The sequence below is a fragment of the Thermobia domestica genome, chromosome 18 (genome assembly GCF_964235325.1).
Source record: "Thermobia domestica chromosome 18, izTheDome1.hap1.1, whole genome shotgun sequence".
NCBI classification, from domain to species: domain Eukaryota; kingdom Metazoa; phylum Arthropoda; class Insecta; order Zygentoma; family Lepismatidae; genus Thermobia; species Thermobia domestica.
Genome location: NC_137471.1, coordinates 129,818,835 through 129,844,185, shown reverse-complemented (window position 1 = coordinate 129,844,185; position 25,351 = coordinate 129,818,835). Strand labels below are relative to the sequence as shown.

The following is a 25,351-nucleotide window of genomic DNA, read 5'->3' as shown; positions in this document are numbered from 1 at the left end:
GGGTAGTTGGGTCAGAGTGAGTCACGGTGGGTTGTATTTTGCAGTGAGTCACATCCTGTTGACCCATGACCCACTTACAAATCTTGACGCAATTGACCCACTGACTCACTCCATCTCTGGACTGCACACACGTATAAAGCAGTCATATATTTATCTTAACCTTCCTGACTTTACTTAACCTCACTAATTTAAGTTAATCTACAAAAAATGCAATAAAGCAATTATTATTGACAAATACAAACATATAGGAATGTATTTTGAGAAAAAGAAAAATCAAAATGAACCAGCCGAGATTTGAACCCGCGTTGCTCCACTGAAGAAACAGAAGTTCTACCGACTTAGCCACGGCAGAACTTGTAATTTTTGGCTTTGAAGCTTTATTTATGTTACGTGTGTTACGTAACAACGCTACGAGATGTCATTACTGTCCTTCAAGACCCGTTTCGTAAATTTACGAAATAACTCATTTAATCCTTAATCAATTCGATTATCTCTATATACGTATATAGGATGTATGTGTGTGTGTTGGTGCACCCAAGAGATTAATTCATAATAGATTAATTTATTCTTGATGTTAATCTACAGCACAAATGCTTTTAATGAAAACATGGGGCCTGTTGCCGTAGATAGCTAAAGGCCGTAAATGAAATTCTAACTTCAAGTGTAACTGGAGTAACTCACCGTCAATGGCTGATTTAACACGCTTGATGACAGCGCGTGTAATGGTTGAATTATAAACACACTTGATAGAGCCTATGTAGATAAGTGGGTACCGTGTGTGACTGTCGTTCTCAGGATTCTGTGTTCGAGTCTCAGCCTAGACTGACTTGCATTTTTTTTTCAAGGAAATAAACAATATAAATGATGTTCGCATTTGATACTGAAAGAGATTTATCCTATGAATGGAGAAAAAACAAGACAATACAGAGGGTAGGGGGAAAGACGGAGATTGTTTATCCTGAAGTGTTAAAATTTAATTTATTCCCATGCCTTTTGCTATTTCCTTTCCCTCTTTCCTTCTTTTCTCATTTTGTTTAGCTTTCCATACTTTTTCGGTCTCTACATGATGCGTATTATTCTTTTCGTTTCCTTTGCTTTAATTCCTATCTCTTTGATCTTAAAGTGAATGGAATTTCTGCAGATTTATCTCGTGGTTGTTTCTCTAAGTGATGCTCTCAGATAGTAATACTTTTTCCTCCAAATGGAGGAATATCCTGGCATGTTATGTTTTCGGGCATGTATTTGCTGTCATGTTGGTTGTCCAACTATCAGACATACAGTGAAACTATTCTGCTACTGGAAAAAGCTATCATTTCTTATGTATCCAACCTCCACTTTTTACAGTCGCTGACTGTACATTACGTTATAACTCTCCTACTTGAGCTTTTCCGTCCGTTTTTTTTCAAGTCCAGAGGCATTGTAGAAGACATTACGTATGGTTTCACACCTTCCTGCATCGAATCATAGGAGGTGATGACGGCATAATTCTAAACTATATATTTTCATTTATTAAGCCTATGTTCATTATTTTTTGGCGGGCTTATTTTTGCACGTAGAAGATTGAAATTTTGCACAAACATTCAGTCCGCCGAGGTTGGAGTATTTACCAGATGTTTTCCAGATTTCTGCGTTAAAACAGGGGGGATCCAGAGGGGCAAAAAGTTGAAAAAAGGTATATTTTTACCCAAAAAATCCCTTTGTTCGGGATTTTCCCGCCTTAGATACATGATGGACACACGTGAGTCATACCGTTTGAAAGGCAGTTTTATTCTGAAGAGAATAATGGGCGAAACATGACCCTAGGGTAATTAGGGATGTGACAGGGAATTCTTACAAAATATCCTTCTGTATACAGGAATATGGTACATTGCCAGTATATATATTTTTTTGGCGCGCTTATTTTTGCACCTAGAAAATTGAAATTGTGCATAAACATTCAGCCCACCTAGTAATATTTATCAGATTTTTTCAGATGTCTGCGTTAAAACAGGGGGTCCAGAGGGGCTAAAAGTTGAAAAAGGGACCCAAAAAAGGGACCTATATTTAGACCCAAAAAATCCCTTTGTTCGGGATTTTCTCGCCTTAGATACATGATGGAGACACGTGAGTCATACCGTCTGAAAGGCAGTTCTATTCTGAAGAGAATGATTGGCAAATTATAGTCCTAGGGTAATTAGGGATGTGTCAGGGACATTTATCAAAATATACTTCTGTATAGGGGAATATGGGACGTTGTCGGTATATACATTTTTTGGCGGGCTTATTTTTGCACCTAGAAGATTGAAATTATGCATAAACATTCAGTCCAACGAGTAGTATTTATCAGATTTTTTCAGATTTCTGCGTTAAAACAGGGGGTCCAGAGGAGCTAAAACTTGAAAAAAGGGATATTTAGACCAAAAAATTTTCTTTTTTCGGAAATTTCCCGCCTTAGATACATGATGAACACATGTGAATGGTACCGGCTGAAAGGCAGTTCTATTCTGAAGAGAATGATTGGCGGATTATAGTCCTAGGGTAAATAGAGATGTCTCAGGAAATTTTTTACCTGAGATCATGGTGTTTTGCGGTAATTTGGGGCATTGTGGGAATTCTTGATAAAATTTCTCCCACTCTTAGTATTCAAGATAGAAACTTGAAATTTGGCACACACATTCAGCATACCAAGTACTATTTATCAGATTTTTCAGATCTCTACGTTCACACAGGGCCGTTCCAGAGGGGCCCAAAGTGTGAAAAAAAATTTCCCTCTGAAATTTTCTCTTTGACATCATTTTTCCCTCTCCTGGTATATGGTATGAGCATGCAGGTGGTATCACTTGAAAGCCGGCTCCATTCTGAAGAGAATGAGATATGAACCATGATCCTAGGATAAATAGTGACAATGCAGTAGCTGCTTGACTAAAGTCTAAAAAAATACCCCAAAAACCTCGGATCCCGAAAGAGATATGGGTTATTTTTTATCAGTTTTATGTATTTCCCTACCTCCAAGATGCGAGACTGAATTTGGATTTAAACAGCATCAGAAGTGTCACTGTCCATCTCGGCGACCCCAAGAACTATAGATTAAACACTAATATCGGTCATTGTCGACCATTAAATACTATATCCCTCCCCATGTTGCGGGCCATGGCATCGAAAGTCTCAGCGTTCATCTCAGCGACCCCACAAAATGTAGGTGACTTGGTTTTGAGTTTAACGTCCCGTTCAGCAGCGAGGCTATAAGAGACGTGGACCTACTGATTAACGTGGAATCCGAACCACATGAGCTCCCGCCAGGAATCGAACCCGGGTGTCCCACCTAAAGACGCATACCAAAAAATGTGGATTCAGCACTTATATCAGTCATTTTCGATCATTTTTAAATATCTCTTTCTCCCCAACCTCCAAGTTGCGGGGTTGAATTTGAATTTAAACGGGATCGAAACTATCACTGTTAATCTAAGCGACCAAGAAAACTATAAATTTGACACTGATAATGGATATTTTCGATCATTTTCATATTGTGAAGATATGTGTATTTGGACATATGGAAAAGTTTCTTATTTTGAACAATGGGACATTTTATTTTAAAAGAACATTTCAGTCAAAAGAATGATCATTCGTTTCAAGTTAAATCACCTTTCGACTTCTTTTTCTAAGTTCATTTGCCTTTGCTGTCTGTCATTTACTTCTTACGTTTGTAATTTCTTAATTAATAAAATAACAGATTGCTTCCCCGTCAGCATTCCTATCATCACCTTACCTTGGTTAATCTACGAGCATGCACTTTTTTCATCGAGACGCAAATCAGAGTGAATAACCCAGGACATGAACCCGGAAAGAAGGCCAGACAAAATCGATTGAAAGACTATTGGAAGGGACAGTCGACATGGAGCGAGAGACGAGTTAGAATGTAGACCGCGAACTTCATTTTGAAATTTACGATTGATAGTCTTGCTCTGTCTTAGAGAGCACCTCTGATTCGACGACGATGTATTACTTTTTAAGAAGTTTTAAGTTTATCTAAAATTGCGGTCTTCGCAAAGTTGGTTTCTCAGTCCGGGTTTCGCCGACCCTTAACCTTGGTTACTTGGATGAACGGCCAGCCAAGCAGAGAGATGGACGGACGTCGGCCTGTTGGAGGAATCGTGGAGAGGACAACGATCAGACCTGCAAGTAAGTGCGAGTAGATTAACCTATCCCGAAAGTTACTCCCTTCTTTCCCCTTTTCACCCCCTTTAACATCACAGTCTGTTTCTTTTGTACGTGTTGGATTTCATTTAAATGCAACCCAGGTTGGATCCCGTACCTCATGTTTTGTTAAGTTCTATATTTACAAAATCCTGGGCGCAACTCGTCGGTTCTGACATCCCCAAACACGTCAATTATTAACTCATCATCTGAGCTCTCAGACCGACAAGGGGCGACTGCACAATATATTTCTTTCCCCCCTCCCCCAAGTGACGGGGCTGATTTTGGATTTAAACCGGATCGGAAATGTCACTGTTCATCTGAATGATCCCAAAAGCTATGGATTAGACACTAATGTTAATCATCTTCGATTACTATTATATAAAGCACCCCCTCCCCTCCTCTATGCTGTGGCACACGGCATCAAAATTGTCACTGTTAATCTCAGTTACTCCTAAAACTATGGATTCGACACTAATATTAGTCATTTTCGATTATTTTTAAATGTTATCACCCTCCCCTACGTTGTACCCTGCTCTTCCCCAACTATCAGGGCTGAACTTGGATTGAAACAGCATTAAATGTTCGTCCCCCTCCCCTCCCCTGCGTTGCATCGAAAAAGTGAATAGCCTAAAGTAATCCCTGCCCCTAAACTCATGTATGCTGAAAAAGTTGATTGAGATCGGTCGGGTGGTTCAAGAGTGAAGTCACAAAGGCAGTCATTCTAATTTTAATTTATATTCCTCCCCTAGGTTGGCTCGTCAAAGTGAAACGATAGAAAAAAACAAGTCCAGACCCTCATATATGTTGAAAATTTGATCGAGACTGGTTGGGTGGTTCAAAGGTTATTAGGTTTTATTAGTTTTTATTTATACGTACCCCTCCTCTCCCCCTTCCCTAGGATTAACCGTTAAAGTGAAAATACAAAAACGTTTCCAGATCCGAAAATTATATGTCTTGAAAATTTGATTCAGATCGATCGGATAGTTCAAGAGTTATTAAGTTACAAAAATAGTCACTTTCAGTCTTATATAAATTGATTTTTATATATCTCCCCCTTCTTCTCCACGCTACGTTGCACCGTCAAATTTAAATCATAAAAACGATTCCATGCCTGAACCTCATCTATGTTGAAAAATTAGATCAAGATCGGTCGAGTGGTTCAGGAGTTATTAAGTTTTATTTATTTTTTATACTCCTTCCTCTCCCCCACCAGCCCAGTAGTGATGAGCGCAAAAGTCTTGGTCTTGCAATTTGTGCAAGACTCTTCCATGAAAGACCAAGACCAAGACCAGAAATCCCGATGCAAGACGAAGACCAAGACCAAGGGGTGCAAGACCAAGACCAAGACCAAGACTCTTGCGCAAGAGTCTTGCACAAATACCGACTCAGTGGCAGAGCGTTCAATTCTTATGCATGGGGTCCTTGGTTCGATCCCAGCTTGCGCCATGTAGCTTTTTAGTGGACAAACACCGTGTGTGTCTGGATTTACTCGTGAGTTTTCCGTTTCATCCTACTTTCTCCCTTCCACCATTTCATTCATTTCTCATCGTCACCCTCTCCCTTAGCCTCGGGGCATAAGCGTTGAACCTTAAACTAGATATTTTGCTTCATTTCAAAACATATTAATGGTGTTCTTATTCCAAACTAAAGAGAAATGAAGTATTGAACATTGGTAATTCCGTACACCATAGGTGCTGATTACATGTGTATGGCCTTGGCTCCGAGACTCAAGCATCCGTTGGAAATTTTTAATGTGTGTTCATAAAATTAATTTCGAAATAACATTTTCATGACATTGACAAAAACTTGTTTGATTTCATGGACAGATGTTTATACGTTCAATAATAATCAATATAACTTTTAGCCTCCTTTAACAACAATAAAGAATCCATATTCACAAGTAAGAGTGATTTTGTCAAGGATCTGGATAAAATAGAGGATCTGCCCATACAAAAAAATCGTAAAGCCATACGTCACAGCTTCGCCACACCTACTCTGCTCACTCCAAGCCACTAAGATCACAATGTTTCGAGACAACAATCATGGCGGAAACGAGAGTAGCCAATCAGATGTACCGGCTCAGACGATGTTCGGTCGTTTTCTGGCTTCATTGAGTTCATATGATGAAGATACGTATGGGCAGATCCTCTATTTTATAACATCCTTGGATTTTGTAGAGTTATTTCAAATAACTCGGAGTTTGCTGCCCTTATACAAGTAACCAAGAAAGTTCTGTCGCTTTTAGTGGAAGTCTGTGTTCCATAGGTTCTCATATCGTGAGTTGAATGCGAATGGAGATAAGGCTAAGATTAGTTGTTGGTGTGGGTATATCCGACATACTACTACCTGGTTGTGGCAGTTCAGTTACACCGTGAACTTGCGTAAGGACAGAGTTAACATGGGACCTCCACAGAGCGTCATAAGAGCGTGTATGCTGTACGAGTTCAAACTGGGGTCAAACGCCACTGCAGGTGGGCGGAAGATATGCCAGGCCTTTGCTGAGGGTGTCGTGACTACGCGGGCAGTCCAGCGGTGGTTTGACAAGTTTAAGAACGGTAACGAAACACTCGAAGACGTACCACATGCCGGAAGAACAACACCTGTACAAAATGGAGATCTGTAGGCAGCAATTGAGGCGAACAGTGACCAGACATGTGAGAAACGAGGACTATAATTCAGTGTGAGTGGAGAAACCATTCGACAGCACCTCCATCAATTTGGGAAGCACTCCAAATTGGGTCAATGGGTCTCATATGATTTGACTCCGGCCCACAAGGCAACGCAAGCAAACGCACGTGTTTCTTTGCTGTCTCACCTGAGGAAGGAGACATTTCTGGACAGGGAGTTGACATGTGATGAGAAGTGGGTCCTGTAGGAAGCTCCACAGCGCCGTCATTATTGGATAGCACTCCATGAAGCAGTTCCAAAATTGCCAAAACAGCACTGCACCAGAAGAAGGTCGTCCTGTATGTTTGGCGGACTGCTCATCGCATCATGCATCGGGAACTGCTATCAGCTGGTCAGAGTACTAATGCAACTGTGTACTGTCAGCAGTTGAGTCGTGTGTAAAGAAAATCAAAACTTTGTAGCCAGGACAACTGAATCGCAAAGGGATTTTCTTTTTACAGGACAACGCTAAGCCCCACGTGGAAAGGATGACCTGGAACACAATTCTACGAATTGGATGGGAAACACTATTGCATTCGCCATATTACCCGAACATTGCACCGTCCGATTATCACCTGTTCCATTCCTTGGAAAATCACTTTAGAGGATGCCAGTTCAAATCTCGAGTAGAGATGCAAAATGTACTTGATACCTTCTTACACAAAAGACATAGACAATTAAGTCGTTTTCAATTTGCACTCAAATTATTCTAAAATATTAAGAGGTTTGATGGTAATCATTATTATTTTATTTTTTCTCTCTTTATTGGCCAATATTGCTAAATATTAGTAATGGCCAGAACCGGTTCCTGGCGGAACTCGTTTTCGGCTCTGAACGGATCCGGTTCTAAAAGATCCGGTTCCGGAACAGGTTTTTCGGATCCAAGTCTGGAACCGGTTCCCAAGACCCGGTTCTGGAACCGAGTTTTTGGATCCAGGTCTAGAACCGGTTCATAAGGTCTGGTTCTGGAACCGGGTTTTCGGACCCAGGTCTGCAACCGATTCCAGAACTTTGTGGCCATCCTTACTGTAAACCTGAGCTGCTGGCAGGCTGTGAACAGTGTGCCAGATGAAATGGTGGAAGTGAAAGGTAGGCGCCCAGGTTGCGGCCGCTTGTCTCATTTACCTAAACAAACTGTGTAACTGGCAAAATCATTGACTAAACAGGCAAACTGACAAACTCATTTGACTCCACTGGCTAAACACCCACTGCTGGACCAAATTTTTTTCTGGAGGCACAAGCGGGTCTGGTCTGGGAGGGCATAAGCGCATGGTCCCCTTTGCAGTATTTTGAAGGTGAACTTTGTGCCTCCTTCACGGGTCTTTGGGGGTTTTAGGATCCAGGTTTGGAACCGGTTCCTAAGATCCGGTTCTGGAACCGGGTTTTCAGATCCAGTCTGGAACCGGGTTTTCGGATCCAGGTCTGAAACCGGTTCCGGAACTGGTTGTCAAAACCGGATTTCGAAGAACCGGTTCCTCGCGGAACCGGTTCCGCCGGAACCGAAACTTTGTAGTTATCCCTACTAAATATATCATCATCGTCATAGCCATTGTGCCATTATTGGCAGGTCACTTGCTGCAACTGAGAAGTTTTGATGTACTGTGGTCTTCAGCTAGTCTCTTCGTCTTGACGTAGCAAGTTCCTTTTTTCATACCTTCCTTTAACTACAGTTTGCTTCGCCCCCTCCCTCTCTTTCCTTCCTCCATACCCTCTAGTACGTCATTCATAATACAGTTTCTCCTTAGCCGATGTCCCAACCAGATCCTCTTCCTTCTGTTAATTATATCTAAAAGTCTTCTTTCTTTCCTACTGCTACTATTTCTAACACCTTCTTATTCGTTTTCCGTTCAATCCAGCTAATTATCTCCTTTTATCTCCATGCCTACGTTTCGAAAGCCTCCAATTTTTTAATCGCTTTTTTGTAATGTCCATGTTTCTGCCCTATAGAGCACATATTGGAATCAGTAGAACAAAATCTCAATAGTCAATTGGAATGTTGTTCAATACAAAGATTACCATATTGTGGTTGAAAAGAAAAAGAAATCTGACGCCTTGAGAATGTAAAAATAATTTTGCTGTTCATGATATTTCAGTAATTTGTGCTTTTCTGAGTTTATTTCATGCGTCTCAGGAGTAGCCTCCCCAGTTTGAGAACCAGTTGGTACTGGATCTGCTTACCAGCAGGATATATATAAAGATTACGAAACGTTGTGATTTATCTTGTAAGTACTGAAGCGTGAGCACCTAAAGGTTATCGCCTATGTTGTACACTATCATCATACACGAAGGTAAACTATATTATATTTAGAAACATACATTGTATTTCCGTTACTATTGGTGCATTATAGAATTGATTATCTCTTGTACCCAGAGTAAAATTTACCTATGGAAAGAATAAGATTTCTGAAATGCAAGACTTTCAAGACTCTTGCAACCAAGACCAAGACCAAGACTGGGTGCAAGACCAAGACCCGGGTGGTCTTGGTCGTGTATTTGCTCATCACTACAGGTTTACTCAGTCCTCAAGTTTTCTGAACTTTAACAAGAGGGATTCAACGTATGAAGGGTGTGAGGCAAGAACATGGTAACCCACAATTTTACTATTTTAAGAAATTAGAGATTTTCTGCTGCACAATCCATTTTGAAAGTCGGAAAGCTGATTTTTCACATAAGACTATACATGAAGGACTAAACGAAGCGGTATACGTTGCTGTCTATCTGCTGCATAACTCAGCAATTGAAAATTTGTTGGTTACCATGTTCTTGGCTCACACCCTTCATATCAGGGTTGGCAAAAACCATGGTTTTTATTTATTTTTTTAAAAAAGGTTTTTTTGTTTAAATAATTTACTCTATGTATTTATATTAGATATGGACAAAAATTTGCTTGTTTCGCCTTGGTGTTATTATGTAATAACAAGGTTATACTTGAAGGGGTCACGCAAGGTAAAGCGGAATCCAAACCGTTTCTCGGCTTACATGCAAAAGAAATTGTCCATTTGGACACGAAACCGGGACTAATTGGTCACAAATGCTATTGCCGACTCACTAACGAAGGATTTCTGATAAAAATACATTGTACTGATCTTTACATAGGCCTACTTGTTAATATAATTGTCAAGAGTCATTTCAGAAGGACAAAAAGATAAACAGTTACACAAGTAAAAACATTATACAGAATTATATACAAATCGGGAAACTCCCGCCTTAGCCATTAGGAAAATCCTGCTATTACTTTAAATGTATTTGTATGTAAAATTTTAAGGTCAACGTATCATAATCACTACGCCAGAACTGAGGTATTAAATTAGAAACTTGATATGTAGATATCATTCAATAAAATAAAAACCAAGTCAAATCCAAGCTGATGTTGGAAGCTACGTAGGCAGTTGATAAATTTTGCCAATTTCTATCAATATATTTAAGCAACCTTGGCTTCTTTATAAAACAACAGGCATTCATTCAAGTAGAAATATATAATTTGGTTTCATTTCGTATGTTTAGGGTTAATATCCTTATGAAATACCAAGATTATCTCGGAGAAGACTTTCGCTTAGAGGGACACCTCGAATCGCTACTCGGTTTACACTTGAAAGATGAGTTGTGGTTCGACCGAGAATTGAACACGGGACCCCTTGATTAAAAGGTGAAAAGTAGATAAACGTAATGCTGATGGTATGATATGTGAAAACGTCACTATGAAATTCACACGATTTAAAGCATTTTTCGTTCTTTTTTTTGGTTTAAACCAGTATCTTTTTTAAACAGCCGGTTTAAACCACCTTGGTTTAAACCAGCCAACACTGGTTCGTATCATTACCGAACTCTCCCCACCCCACCACTACCAAAAAAAAAAAAAAAGGACTACGGAATATATTTAAGTTAAGATAAATACAACTGCACAACAAACATGACTGAGTGGAGCTTTTGCGCTTCTATCGGGAAGTTCGGGACTCAACCCAGCATTCGACCATTCTGACAAGGCTTTTCTTCATTCCATCTGTGTAGTAGAAATAGTGCGTGTACTATGAGTTGGCCGACTTCCTTTCTTATTTTTTTTAAATCGTTATTATTACTAATTACCAGCAGTGGCAGTTTTGTGAAGGTTAGAGGGGCGGTCTTTCGGACTGAAGTCTGTTCCCCAAAATTATGGAATGTCTAAAACAAAGGAAATATCTATTAGTTATGCCTTTACTCATAAACTTTAAGCTCCCGTCAAATAAAAATTACGAATGTTTAGAAAAACTAAACATTAGTAAGAAAAATCCCTCCCAAAATACTCTTCTAAATCCGCCACTGATTCTCAGTATAAAATGATCTTCAAGGTTGTATTCGGAAGATTATCGCTAAATATATAAACGAAACGAAATATTACGCCTGTACTCATAAACTTCAAGCTCCTCCCAAATAAAATTAGGACATTTTAGAAAACGAAACAATCAGAGAAACCCCTCCCAAAGTACTTTTCTCAATCAGCTACTGATTATTTGTATAAATTAGTATTCAAGATTGTATCCGGAAAATTATTACTAAATCGTTGCACTGTTATAGTATAACAGAAATGTGGAAGTACGATTTGACGGATATATTGAAAAACGTACTCTTTGACGGATATATAGAGAAACATAAGTTTAACTTTTGCGCTAGAAGCTAGAGTACAAAGCTCTTAGAAATGAAACACGGATGACAAACTATAATGATCTAGAGAAGAAAAAATGTCGATAACTCAAAAGTTAAAAAGCGTCTGAAATTGCCCTCAAATACTACATACTTTATGTTAGCTTTAATTCGTAAAACATGTGCTCCATCCATCTTAATGGTGAATTTCAGAGCGAAATATGGCATTTAGGCCATGGAATTCTTATCTAACTATAGAATATACTATAAGAAAGCTATTTAGATAGAAAAATCATGAAAATGAAAAAAGCCAAAATTTCCAAAATTATCGTTTTTTCCCAAAAAAGCCGGCTTTTTATGTGAAAAAACCATCGATTCAAAAAAGCCGGCTTTTTTGCATCTCTACTCTAAATGTAAGACAATAACGGAAAAATCATGTTATTGCTTTGCATCTAAAATTTAAAGGTCAACGTATCATAATCAGTACGCTAAAACTGAGGTATTAAATTACAAATTTAGTACATACATATCATTGAAAGTACAATCCAAGCTAATGTTGGAAGCTACGTAGGCAATCGATAAATTTTGCCAATTTCTATCAGTATATTTAAGCAACATTGGCTTCTTTATAAAACAACAGGCATTCAGGCATGCGGAAGTATACAATTTAGTTTCTTTTCGTATCTTCAGGCTTAACATCCTTACGTAATACTGAGGTTATCAAGGAGAAGACTTTCACTTAAAGTTACATCCGAACCGCTACTTTGTTAGGGTTGTGGTTCGACCGAGAATTGAACATGGGACACCTTGATTAAAAGGTGAAAAGGAAATAAAACTCTTGCAGATGGTTTGATGTGTGGAAACGTCACCATGAAGCTCACACGATTCGCATTTTTCGTTTTTTTATTTTATTTTTTGGTTTAAACCAGTTTTTTTTATTTAAAAAAAGAAAAAAAAACAGCTGGTGTAAACCAGCCAACCCTGAAAGTAAATACTTCTTTTTAAAAATGCTCAAATAAGTAGCAAAATTCTATGTAGTATTTTTACTTCAAAATATTCCATACCCTCTTTTTGGACTGACACACAATCATAGTCATACGTCTCGCAAACAAAATTAGAAAAATAAAAATAAACACACTGCTGAACAAGACTGCACTTATTTAATATAAAAACACATTTACAAGTGACGTTTCGATCTTCTAGCCAAGATCCTCATCAGACGTACACTCTGATGATTACGTCTGATGTATCCTGATGTATCCTCTGATGAGGATGTCATCAGAGTGTACGTCTGATGAGGATCTTGGCTAGACGATCGAAACGTCACGTGTAAATATGTTTTTTATATTAAATAAGTGCACTCTTGTTCAGCAACGTGTTTATTTCTCTTTTTGGAGCAAAATAAAATTAAAATAAAACATAAGAAAAATACTTAGATTTATATGATACACTTAAAGGCTGCACATCTAGAGCTTTTGGTTTTGTATATTCTTGAAATTCTACAGTTTTATATAAGCACCATCACGGTTTACTCAGTTCTCAAGTTTTCTGTATTTTTAACAAGAGGGATTCAACATATGAAGGGTGTGAGATAAGAACATTGTAACCCACAATTTTACTATTTTAAGAAATTAGAAATTTTCTGCTGCACAATCCATTTTGAAAGTCGGAAAGCTGATATTTCACATAAGCCTATACATGAAGGATTAAACGAAGCGGTATGCGTTGCTGTCTATCTGGTGCTGCATAGCTCAGCAATTGAAAATTTGTTAGTTATCATGTTCTTGGCTCACACCCTTCATATCATTATGGAACTCTCCCCACCCCACCACCACAAAAAAGGACTACGGAATATATTAATATTAAGATAAATACAACTGAACAACAAACATAACTGAGTGGAGCTTTTGCGCTTCTATCGGGAAGTCCGGGATTCAACTCGGCATTCGACCATTCTGACAAAACTTTTCTTCACTCCATTTATGAAGTAGAAATAGTGCGTGTACTGTGAGTTGGCCGACTTCATCTCTTATTGCTTTTAAATCGTTATTATTACTAATTACCAGCAGTGACGGTTTTGCGAATGTTAGGGGGACGGTTTTCGGACTGAAGCCTGTTCCCCAAAAATTACGGAATGTCTAAAACAAACGAAATAACTATTAGTTATGCCTTTACTCATGAACTTTAAGCTCCCGTCAAATAAAAGTTACGAATGTTTAGAAAAACTGAACATTAGTAAGAAAAAATCCTCCCAAAATACTTTTCTAAATCCGCCACTGATTCTCAGTATAAAATGATCTTCAAGGTTGTATCCGCAAGATTATCTCTAAATATATAAACGAAACGAAATACAGTATTAGTTACGCCTGTACTCATAAACTTCAAGCTCCTCCCAAATAAAATTAGGACATTTTAGAAAACGAAACAATCAGAGAAACCCGCCCCAAAGTACGTTTCTAAATCCGCTACTGATTATTTGTATAAGTTAGTATTCAAGGTTCTCTCCGGAAAATTATTGCTAAATCGTTGCACAGCTACAGTGTAACAGAAATGGGAAGTACGGTTAAACGAATATATTGAAAAACGTACGCTTTGACGGATATATAGAAAAATGTAAGTTTAACTTTTGCGCTAGAAGCTAGAGTACAAAGCTCTTAGAAATGAAACACAGATGACAAACTGAAATGATCCCGAGAAGAAAAAAATGTCGATAACTCAGAAGTTAAAATAAAGTTAACTAGCCTCTAAAATTGCCCTCAAATACTACATTCTTCATGTTAGCATTAATTCGTAAAACATGTGCTCCATCCATCTTGATGGTGAATTTTAGAGCGAAATATGGTATTTAGGTCATGGAATTCTTATCTAACTATAGAATATACTATAAGAAAGCTATTTAGATAGAAAAATCATGAAAATGAAAAAAGCCAAAATTTCCAAAATGCTCGTTTTTTTCCCAAAAATGCCTGCTTTTTATGTGCAAAAGACCATCGATTCAAAAAAGCCGGCTTTTTTGCATCTCTATATTAAGTATAGGGCACTATATTTGGAGAACCAATGATCATAAAGAAAAGTAACAGTTTAAAACTATGTCTCAAGACTAGGAAAAACCATATAATATATAAAGAATTTTCACTATTGCTCACAGTAGGAACCGCTAAATCTATTGTATGTACAGTCAGCGACAAAAGTTATTTCTGTTTGGTAAAATTAATGGCAAATGGTCAGTGTGTTCCCGTTCTGCCTAAAGGTCTTCCAGCACTCTGTAGAAAATATTTTCAATAATCTTATCTTTAGGCAGAACGGGAATTCCTGTTCTGCCTACTTTCCGTTCTGTCTAATCTATCGAGACGGGGAATTCTGTGCAGTGAGGGATCTTTCCTAGGGATTTCTTCTTTAGTAATTCTAATAATTTCTGTAAGAAGAATAACTATTTCTTCAAGTTTAATCATATATTTTAGATGTTATTCTAATTGTTCTTCTCGGAAAAATAACTAGGTACCGGTACAGTTCTGTTATTAGCGGCGTTATTCACGTCTACTTTAGTAAAGATGTGATTTTTTAATACTTACAGAGAAATAGAAAATTAATTGACTCAGTTGCAAGAAAGTCGTTTGACATTGTAACTGAAACGAACATAAAATAAACTTATTTCGGTCTATCTAGTCATTTCACAACAAAATTTTATTCAGTTTTCCAGTAATTCATCTCCACCATCCTAAGGCTTGCAGTACGTAAAAGGTGCTGCAGTTCACATCCTCAAGATATGTTTGGTCATATATTAAACAAACAATGCAAGAGGATGCATAATTCGGTCTGTTTTCTTTTTCTAAAAAGAGTCTTTGTCTTCTACATTACAGCTCTTTTGCCGGCATCACCTAGGGCTGTTCCGATAATCGAGTAATCGATAACAATTCGATAAAATTTCAAAACCGTTTCGTCGATAAAGAATTTTAATTTTATCGAATTATCGAACTTTCGAGACTCTCGAATTATTTGAGACTCTAAATGTTTGAGACTCTCGAATTGGTTTGAGACTCTCGAATTGTTTGAGACTCTCGAATTGTTTGAGACTCTAGAATTGTTTGAGACTCTCGAAATGTTTGAGACTCTCTAAACGTTTGGGACTCTTGAAACGTTTGAGACACTCGAAGTGTTAGAAACATTCAACGAGTTTGAGAGACTCGAATTGTTTGCAAGCAGCAAAGACTAAAAGATCTGGAAGAAACAATGCAATCGATGTTATACGTGTAAGCCTACATGTGTACTACATATACGCAGGGTGTTTATTTTAAAACTTGCCTCCCTTGAAATGAAGTGAAAGAAGAGTTTCTACCCACATGTCTTTAAGACTAATGTTTATATATGTACAAGGATTAAGTAATCTGTCAGGGAAGGGAGAGAGAGAGAGAAAGGAAGGTAAAACATGCACCACCTGAACAGGATTGAAATCCAAGACACCATTTGCCTTATGCAGAGTCGTTCTAACCCGTGATTAGTGCCATACTAAAGAGTTCGATTAACATGTTTCTTGCAGTAGTCAGGGATTTAGTATGACGCTAATCATACGTCAAAACTACTCTGCATAAGGCCGCATTAGTCTACAAACTTCCACTTTACCGATTGCGTCAACAACAGGGTAGGCAGAAAAAGGAAAATTTTGTATCTGGTTTCGAGGATTTAATTAAAGCTTTGGATGGAGACAGCTTCTGATAAAGGTAGAAATAAGGAAGATCGATAAGGCTGGAGACCCTTCTAGTATTTGAAATTGTCTAAATTTCGTGTAATATTTGAACTTCGAGTACCATTGAAACACACTTTGGAAATTTTGGGAGCGAAGCTCCCTATAGATCGCGCTGTCTGTTTGTATGTGATGTCCAACGATAACTTTCGAACCGATTGCACGATTTTAATAGAACTTACTTTAAGATGTTGTTCCTTTTTGCTTTCATCATACGCCTGTTGTTTTTGGTTGCCTTATGACAAGAGGAACTCGCTTGAATTCGAATATTTGTTCTTACTTTGAGCGTATTCGTGATGTTATGACTAATATTAATATTACGGTTTTCTCAATATTAATATTACTACTACTTTTATTACTATTACCACTATAATCTTTTACTGTCTTTTTGGATCTGGCGTTTAATACGTTTCAGTTGTATATTTCAGACTTTTCTTTTCTTCATAGTTATGTGAGTTATGTGAGTTACTCTTGGTATTATGTAAGTTATGTGAGTTACTCTTGGTATTATGTAAGTTATGTGAAGTAGCTAGATTTCACACCAAACGATTGATATGTTTTAGAATAGTTTAAAGTTATACAACCTAGTTAAATTTTAACTACAATCAAAAAAGGCGAATACTGCAATGGTAGTAGAAAAATAAATTTCATTACATTGCTAAAGATCTCTTTCCATCAAATACTTGCTGCATGTGAATGAAAAACGAACTAGACCCGCCCTTCTGCCAGTGTTCTCCTTCCATTTTCTTCTTTTTTACAATTTTCAAATACCTATGACCACGTACCGCTGTAATCGGACCCATTCCGCCCTCCGATAAGAAGGTTCGCAGAAGAACCCTCATTTTTGCCGTTTTTGAACATTCCTTTTGGCATCCCCCGGAGCCCGCCCCCATGAAATTATAAGTCTGTAACTTGTAGGTGACTAAAGTCAGTAATCGTGCAAATAATCACGCGATTCGGTTCATCAGCCTAGAATATTAGCATCATTATACTTTGTCACTCTCCCATTGCTTCCATTTTCTTTTGGCCACCATGTTGAAATGGTGCGACTGACAACTTTTACCATGCTGGTTCTGTTTGTCGCACTAACTTACAATGTTAGTGCCTGCAAAAGCGCCTCGCTCTATCTGGTGCCCTTTGCTGGCACAGACACACACACACGGCGCGAGCCGTTACTTTAACCCGTCCCTTCTTATAGGATGGGTTAAAAAGGAAAGACAAAATGGGTCAGAGTGGACTGCGCGACAGCTATAAGGTTTGAATTCAATTTTTTTTGGAAAGTCATGTTAACATCTAGTAGTATCCATCCCCTCTCCTATGGGGCGATATTGATAAATTCTAAACCTTTCAAATTGCAGGTAAAATATCAATCATTAATAAGCACTTTTCCTTTATACCTGACATAATTATTATTAATTTCTGCATTGTTATAGGCACTTAAGATTTCATGCCAACCTTGCTAGCAAAGAGGGTTAGCTTGCTGCACTCCGAAGCTAGGAATCCCTGATTCGAATGTCAGTCAGGCATATATATTTCTTTTGGTGCCATTAGCCTCGCGCATAAGAGACGGGCCTAAAACCACATCAATAAAAGAAATCATGATTGACAAAATTTAGTGACATTCGAAAACTTCTGAATACTCAACCAATGAAGTTTCGTAATGGTTCGACAATAACCGAAATGTCAGTAATATTGAAAGTTTGGATAATGCTCGAAATTTCGATAATATCCAAAGTTTCGAGAATACCAGAAATTTTGTTAATATTCGAAGTTTCGAGTACACCTGAAATTTCTGTAATAATCAAATTTTCAATATTACCTGAAATTTTGATAACACTAGAACTTTCAAATATCCGAAACTTCGATAATATTCGAACTTTTGATAAGGCTCGAAACTTTGATAATATTCAAACTTACGATAATACTAGTGATAGGTAGTTCCGGAACGATTCGTTCCAAAACAACGAATCCTTTAGTGGAATGAAAGGATCGAATCTCTAAAAGGAACCGGATTGACTGGCGGAATCAAAAGACGGATTCGCTCAGAGGAAAGAAGAGACGGATTGAGACAGTGGATTCGGTTAATGGAACTAGAGGACGGAACCAAACAACACAAGTTCAAGAGTAGACCCAGTTGATGGATTGAAGGAATCAGACAAAAGCAATACTGCAGAACAGATGGACAATGTATGACAGAGAGAGAGGTCCTACTGCTCATGTCTACAAACAACCAAGCTTTCTTTGTGATTTTTGTGTCCCTTCTAAGAACATTCTGATAACGAAACTCCTCTATAAATGAAGGCAGTGGGGAGGGTGGCAACTAGTCTTATCAGAGTGATTGTTGACTTTGTTCTCTTCCACAGGTGTTCAGGATTACCAGGTCTACTGTTTTTTTCTTTCTTTTTTCTTTTTTTTTGTATTGCAATTCAGAAAATGAGTTTGTGTGTGTGCGTGGGGGGGGGGGGTAATCTATATTGATGCATCGTCATGTATCCTAATGTAAAATTCACAATCGATTGTTTGATTGGGTATTAATATTACAGCTCAACACAAAAGCTATATGGGATAAGCCATATTTCATAAAGTGAGATTCAAAACATTACTCTGACTTTTCTCAAAGGCAAGCACCTTCATTGGGATCCAAACCGAAATTATACGAATATTATCCACTTCGCTTAGCTGTAAGTTAAACTAAAAGTGTCCCATTGCGAATAAAAAATGGTTAAAAGGTTAGGATATGTAAAAAACAAGTATTTTGTGAAACATTAAAACACAGGGGAATAATGTTTGACAGAAGATTTGTTTTTTACATATCCTAAACTTTTAACCATTTTTAAATCTTCCTTCATGTTTTTTAATCCTTTTTGGAGTCTATCACAGGGTGAAGAAGGAAGTTGCATCTTCCGAAAGCACTACCTGTTGCATTTAAAAGAAAATGCTGCTACATATATATATATATATATATATATATATATTTTTTTTTTTTTTTTTTTTTTTTTTTGCGGTAATAGCCTTTATGCTTTTTCTCATTGAATATAATCACCGCAATATTGTAAGATTTATTTCCGTTTTCCGTCTTCATTAAACTCAGTGATTATTTCAAAGCTTTCCCCGGGTAGACTTACCATTCGTCCGGGACGGAAAATTGTGTGGAATTGACTAATGTTTGAAATCTTAGGGGAAATGGAAGGCCGGGAAATTTCGCTACGTTTGGTCAAGTGGTTGGCTTGTAAATTGTCGTGTATTGATATTTATGAAAAATCAATAGCGATAAGGTGTTCTTTGGAAGAATACTTTACTCAGAAAAATAATTGAGACAATAATATATAAATATGTTTTAAGTAAAGAAACTGAACATAAGCATTTTTGGAACTTAAGGTTAGACCAGGGTTTTCCAAACGATGTAATCTATAGCAATTAAATTGCAGGACATAGGGAAAAATGTATATTTGTATTTCACATTACTATAAACCTCTAATATGACTCTACAATTTTAAGTTTCATACCGTGTACATTTTCTGTACACATTTAATATTGAAAAAGGTATTTGTTATCATTGTTATGTCGTTATGACCATTATTGCTTCTTTATTGTTGCAGACTATTTCGTAACTTCAAATTTTAAAATACTCAATCCTTTCGACAAAACAAAAATGCATACGAGTTACCTACATATGTGTCCTAAAAGTAAAAGAGATTTGTTTGTTCGTTCGTTATTTAGTGATCTTCCTTGTTAGTGAAAGTTTGGATGCAGTTTTAGAAAACGAAAGCGTATTTTTAAAAACCGTCCAATATTTCATTGCAATTGTTTTCTATTTTTAAATTAGAATGAAAAATAAGGATAATGATTTACCACGGGGGGAAACCAGTGATCGAGCTTTCTTTTCTGTAAGGATATCAGTAATCACAGAAAAAAATACCATGGTATTTTATATTTAAAAATAATAAAATTCATGAGTGTGCCGCGAGATTTCAAGTTACACCCATAGTGTGCCAAGTTGAAAAAAGGTTGGGAAACGCTGGGTTAGACTTTAATTTCTCAATAAACACACGCCATTCTTTAAAAAAAATGTCTGGGATTGGTGTCCAGAAATTATGGTAATCATACCCCGGTAGATTTTGAATACACAGAGGGTAAAAGTAGCAAAAATACTGGTAACCCACGGTGAACACGATCAGAGATATGTTTGTGGGGGAATATCCCTCCTGAACAACCCCCTGAAATCGCCACTGATTTGATTAACATTTATTTTACTGAAAGGCGAAATGGGGAGTTTGCGCCCAAAGCATCATCATATCTGATTGCGGCAATGTGTGAACTAGAGGCCATTGAGAGAGAGAAAACATGACAGAAGATAAAACATTTGACCTAAAAATAGAATTTTCCCACAAAATTTTAGCAACACCGCACATGATTAATATGGTTGAGGTGTTGGACCGTGTACTATATCGTACGAAGAGCAAATTATCGTATTTGTACGTTTAAGCCCATATGTGTGGCAGGACTGACACGATAGGTGGTCAGCATATAACAAACAAGAGTTAGAATTCAAGAAGAAATTAAACTTCCTGTGTGTGTGTGGGGGGGGTATGTATGTGTGTGTGTCTGTCGAAAAAACAGTCCCTTTCTGCATGCTTTCTTTTCTTTTCACAAACACAACTTTGCAATAACTAATCAGATGATAAAAGTTGTCTGACTAGTTTGGCTACAAGAAGGAATCATTGGCTGCAAGACATTTTCGATAATACTCGAACCTTCGATAATACCCGAAACTTCGATAATACTCGAAATTTCGATAATACCCCAAACTTCGATAATACTCGAAATTTTGATAATACCCGAAACTTCGATAATACTCGAAATTTCGATAATACCCGAAACTTCGATAATACTCGAAATGTCGATAATACCCGAGACTTCGATAATACTCGAAATTTCGGTAATACACTAAACTTCGATAATTTCAAATACTCGAACGGTTTCGAGTAACCGATGACAATTCAATAAATTTTCACTCCCGAAATCGATAGGTCCTCAGCCTTATCGAACACCCCTAGCATTACCTCTATACATGATCAGGTGCTTTGTCCTCTATACATGATTCTGTACTACACGCAATATATCGTACTTATATTGTCTAAAAAAAAGGGCCGCGATGGCTCATGGGTAGAGCGTTCACCTCTGGTGCATGGGGTCCATGGTTCGATCCCAGCTCGAGCCAGGTGAGCTTTGTGGTGGACAAACGCCGTGTGTGTGGGTTTTCTCAGTGTTCTACCGTTTCCTCCCACTTTCTACTATTTCATTCATTTCTCATTATCACCGTCTCCTGTAGCCTAGCCGGCATTATCGTGGGGCGTAAAACTTTTCATTTCATTTATACTGTCAATGCAAATACTAACAATACTAAATACCCGTATCATTAATATAGCCAATACAATTTAAATAAAGATCTCATCATCGCTGTTGTAAATGGAAACAGTATGGAACCATATCTATGTAAGCCACCAAGCCTATTACACGTGATTCCGGCTTTCTTCTGAATGATTTGATTTTCTGTTCAACTCGCCTATATTTAAGCTTCGGTTCCTTCGGCTTCTTTCCTACCTCCAACATTAACATAGAAACATCATGTTCTGAACGCTGATTTGCTACTAGTGAATCCAGCAGTGGCGGCTGGTACTATATGTTGCACGGTTGTGCAACTGTATATGATTTTTACCTCCAAAGATTTTTTTTTAAATTTTAAAATAATGTTTTCGTAAAAATAACCCTTTGCTCTTTAGCACAAAACAGTATTGATGTATCTCTTAAACAATCATGTCAAAAAACTGAAAGAAAGAGAGAGAAACACACATCCAGTGGCAAATAGCGTTGCCACTGGATTCAGTAGCATTGAGCATACGGCAGAGAGCTCTTATTTCTTAACATTGGAAAGCACATTATTTATTCTTGCATCGCTCCTATCCTGTTGTATGGTCTCCATCCAGTTGCGGAGACCTTGGCAACTGCCACTCAGCTTCTGTAATAGTTATGAATTCCTTCACTCACCAGCGATGAAGGCGTGGGTGTTGCGTGGGTCGAGGCAGTTTGGAAGAACAAACCACAAACTCGCAATAATAGTAATAATAATAATAATAATAATAATAATAATAATAATAATAATAATAATAATAATAATAATAATAATAATAATAATAATAATAATAATAATAATAATAATAATAGAATAGAGGGAGTGATATGCAGAGTGTGTCCGAGGTTTTGCTCATAATATTGTTACAATTGAAAATCCTATTGTGCTGTTTTATTGTAAGTGTGTGTTTGAAGAATGTGATGGTGTTTTTGTTCTTAGCCTGTGAGTGATATTTTAACGCTAGTAACAGAAAACTCAAAATGAATTCAGTTTGCAGTCTTCTCAGGGCCCCGTTTTCTCGTAAGCCAATGGAGGAGAAGGTTGAAATAAAAAGGTTAGGGCGTCCAACAGCAATTTTAACAATCAATTAAACATTCAAAACAGGTAAGAGACAGTTTCAGCGCTCTTTTAAAATCGAGTATTATAACAACACAGACTGGCTTTGTGGTTGTGAGGGAAAAAATTATTTATTTTGTTTTCCTTGTTTACTTTTTGGGGGTGAACGTGCTTGGACTGAAATAGGCATAAAAGATATTAATCATTTGAGTGAACGAATTAAGGGACACAAAGCTACAAATATCCATATGAAAAATGTATTACAGTTAGCTTTGTTTGGTACTGCCAATATAGCTCAGCAGTTAGAGAGTGAGTATAGGCGAAATACAGCTTTGCATGACGAAAGAGTGAGACATAATCGTTATATTCTAAATATTATAATTAATTGTGTACGTTTTTGTGGTGCATTTGAATTAGCGTTGCGGGGTCATGACGAGACAGAAGGATCTTCAAACCCAGGTGTTTTCCGTGGCCTCATTGATTTCAGTGCAGAACTTGACACAGCCATGAAAATTTACTTCGATAAAGCTACTGTCTTTAAGGGAACATCTAAAACGATTCAAAATGAACTTTTAAATATTATGTTAGAAGTTTGCCAGAACAAAATCTCACAAAAAATAAAAGAATCAGAATTTTTAGCTGTGATTGCAGACGAAACTAGTGATGTGGCTAATACTTTTCAAATGGTCGTCATTTATCGACATTTAGTGAATGGAAAACCAGTTGAAAGATTTTGGACTTTCCTCGAACCTCCTAAACACGATGCAAAATCATGCCTGTTAAAAGAACTTGAAAAACGTAGGTTAGAGGAGACCCCACAGAAATTAACCGCACAGACGTACGATGGCGCGTCAGTAATGTCCGGAACGTCTGGAGGAGTACAAGCAATTATTAAACAACAGTTTCCAAACGCCGAGTACTTCATTGTTATGCCCACCAGCTGAATCTCATTATGCTCAATGCTGCTTCAGTGGTAAGAAATGTTAGAATATTTTTTGCCACTTTGCAGGGAGTTTATTCCTTCTTCTCAACAAGTCCACAGCGTACAAAATTACTTGATGATATCGTAAAGAAAAGACTTCCCCGTTCTGTTCCTACAAGATGGAATTTCCAATCACGCGGCGTTAATACAATTTATCTGTACAGAAAAGAAATAATTCAATGTTTAAAACATATTCTAAACAATGAAGATATTAAAAATTCGAGCACAATCGAGAAGGCAAGAGCGCACATTGACACGCTTACTAGACGCAGCTTTGTGTTTTGGCTAACTCTGTTCCACAAAATTTTACCTCATGTTGACATCTTGTATGGATAGTTCCAAAGAAAGGACATTGATGTGGTAGGTGCTCAAAAGTATGTTTCAGTTTTCATAGAAAGTGTTGAAAAAAATAAGAAACGAAGAAATAGATATTGAGCCTATAGTTTCGTCGGAGACATCGAAAAGAAGAAAAACTGATAACACACAACTAAACATGGAAGCGAAGGAAGTGTGTGATGCGATTATTAGTAACGTTAAACAAAGATTTAGTTTTACTGGCCATCTTGTGGCGGGCACTTTATTCTGTAATGAAAAGTTTGGAGAATACAGGAAGGAATTCCCAGAAGAAATTGTTCAAAACGTTCGCGACTTCTATCCATTTGTCAACGCAAAGCAGCTTCATTTCGAACTTTCCATAATATATAACACTGCCAAGTTTTCATCAATATCTGGACCAGTTAGTTTATTAGAATTTTTTCAGCACAATAACATTGAGAGAACCTTTTCTGAAATAACCAAACTTCTGAAGGTTTTGCTAGTCATTCCAATGACTTCATCGGAGACAGAGAGATGCTTCTCTATCTTAAAGAGAATAAAGACTTTTCTACGGAATACCATGACACAAGAGAGACTATCTACCCTGGCAATGTTATCTATTGAGAGAGACTTGGTGAACAGCATTCCAGATTTTAATCAACAAGTAATAGAAAAATTTGCAGCTAGAAAAGAACGAAGGATGGACTTCCTTTTCAAATAAGGTACGATTTATTTAATTAAATAATTTAGTTTAGCTTATATACATACACACATATATATATATATATATATATATATATATATATATATATATATATATATATATATATATATATATATATATATATATATATATATATTCATATTCTTTTTCTTTAATGTTTCCGTAATGCTCTCATGCTGTTTATATTTCCGTGCTTTACAACACATGCAAGATTATATTTATCTCTTGTTTAAAAGTGTCGTATATGCATAACGTATAAATGTGCAATGACAGTGATTGGTTAGCTTGTTCGGAAGGAAACAGAAAAGATAGGTTAGTTCAGTAATTGTTAATATACTGAACGTATACTCCTAAAGTACGTATACACCCCTGCATTGATCAAGTGTAACATTCCAGTTTATGGATTTATTTGCTTCTACTGTTATGGGCTTAAGTTATAAAGAAAAGGACGTTAAGAACAAATAAAAAAGAAACTAAGTCTACCTGTTTGATAACAATAAGAAATGATATAAAATTCAGTACGGGACTGTATACCTACTTTTGGGCCACCCCCTGTACTTAAATCAATAAACATAGAAGTACAGCTTGGAGGCAAAGACGCAAGAGAAGGAAGGTTGGGGGTGGAGTGGAAGTCGCGCGTAAACATGTACCTTTTGATAC

General features: G+C 37.2%; 2 protein-coding genes across 2 annotated transcripts; both read left to right on the top strand.

The window, feature by feature from the left end:
• Positions 1-22,918: 22,918 nt before the first annotated feature.
• LOC145675245 (zinc finger MYM-type protein 1-like) lies at positions 22,919-23,614 on the top strand. Its single transcript, XM_081745628.1, has one exon. The coding sequence runs from the start codon at positions 22,919-22,921 to the stop codon at positions 23,612-23,614; it is 696 nt and encodes a 231-aa protein (XP_081601754.1).
• A 531-nt stretch (positions 23,615-24,145) lies between these two features.
• On the top strand, positions 24,146-24,688 carry LOC145675244 (zinc finger MYM-type protein 1-like). The gene has a single exon (XM_081745627.1). It carries the CDS (start codon positions 24,146-24,148, stop codon positions 24,686-24,688), a length of 543 nt encoding a protein of 180 aa, XP_081601753.1.
• Positions 24,689-25,351: the final 663 nt, after the last annotated feature.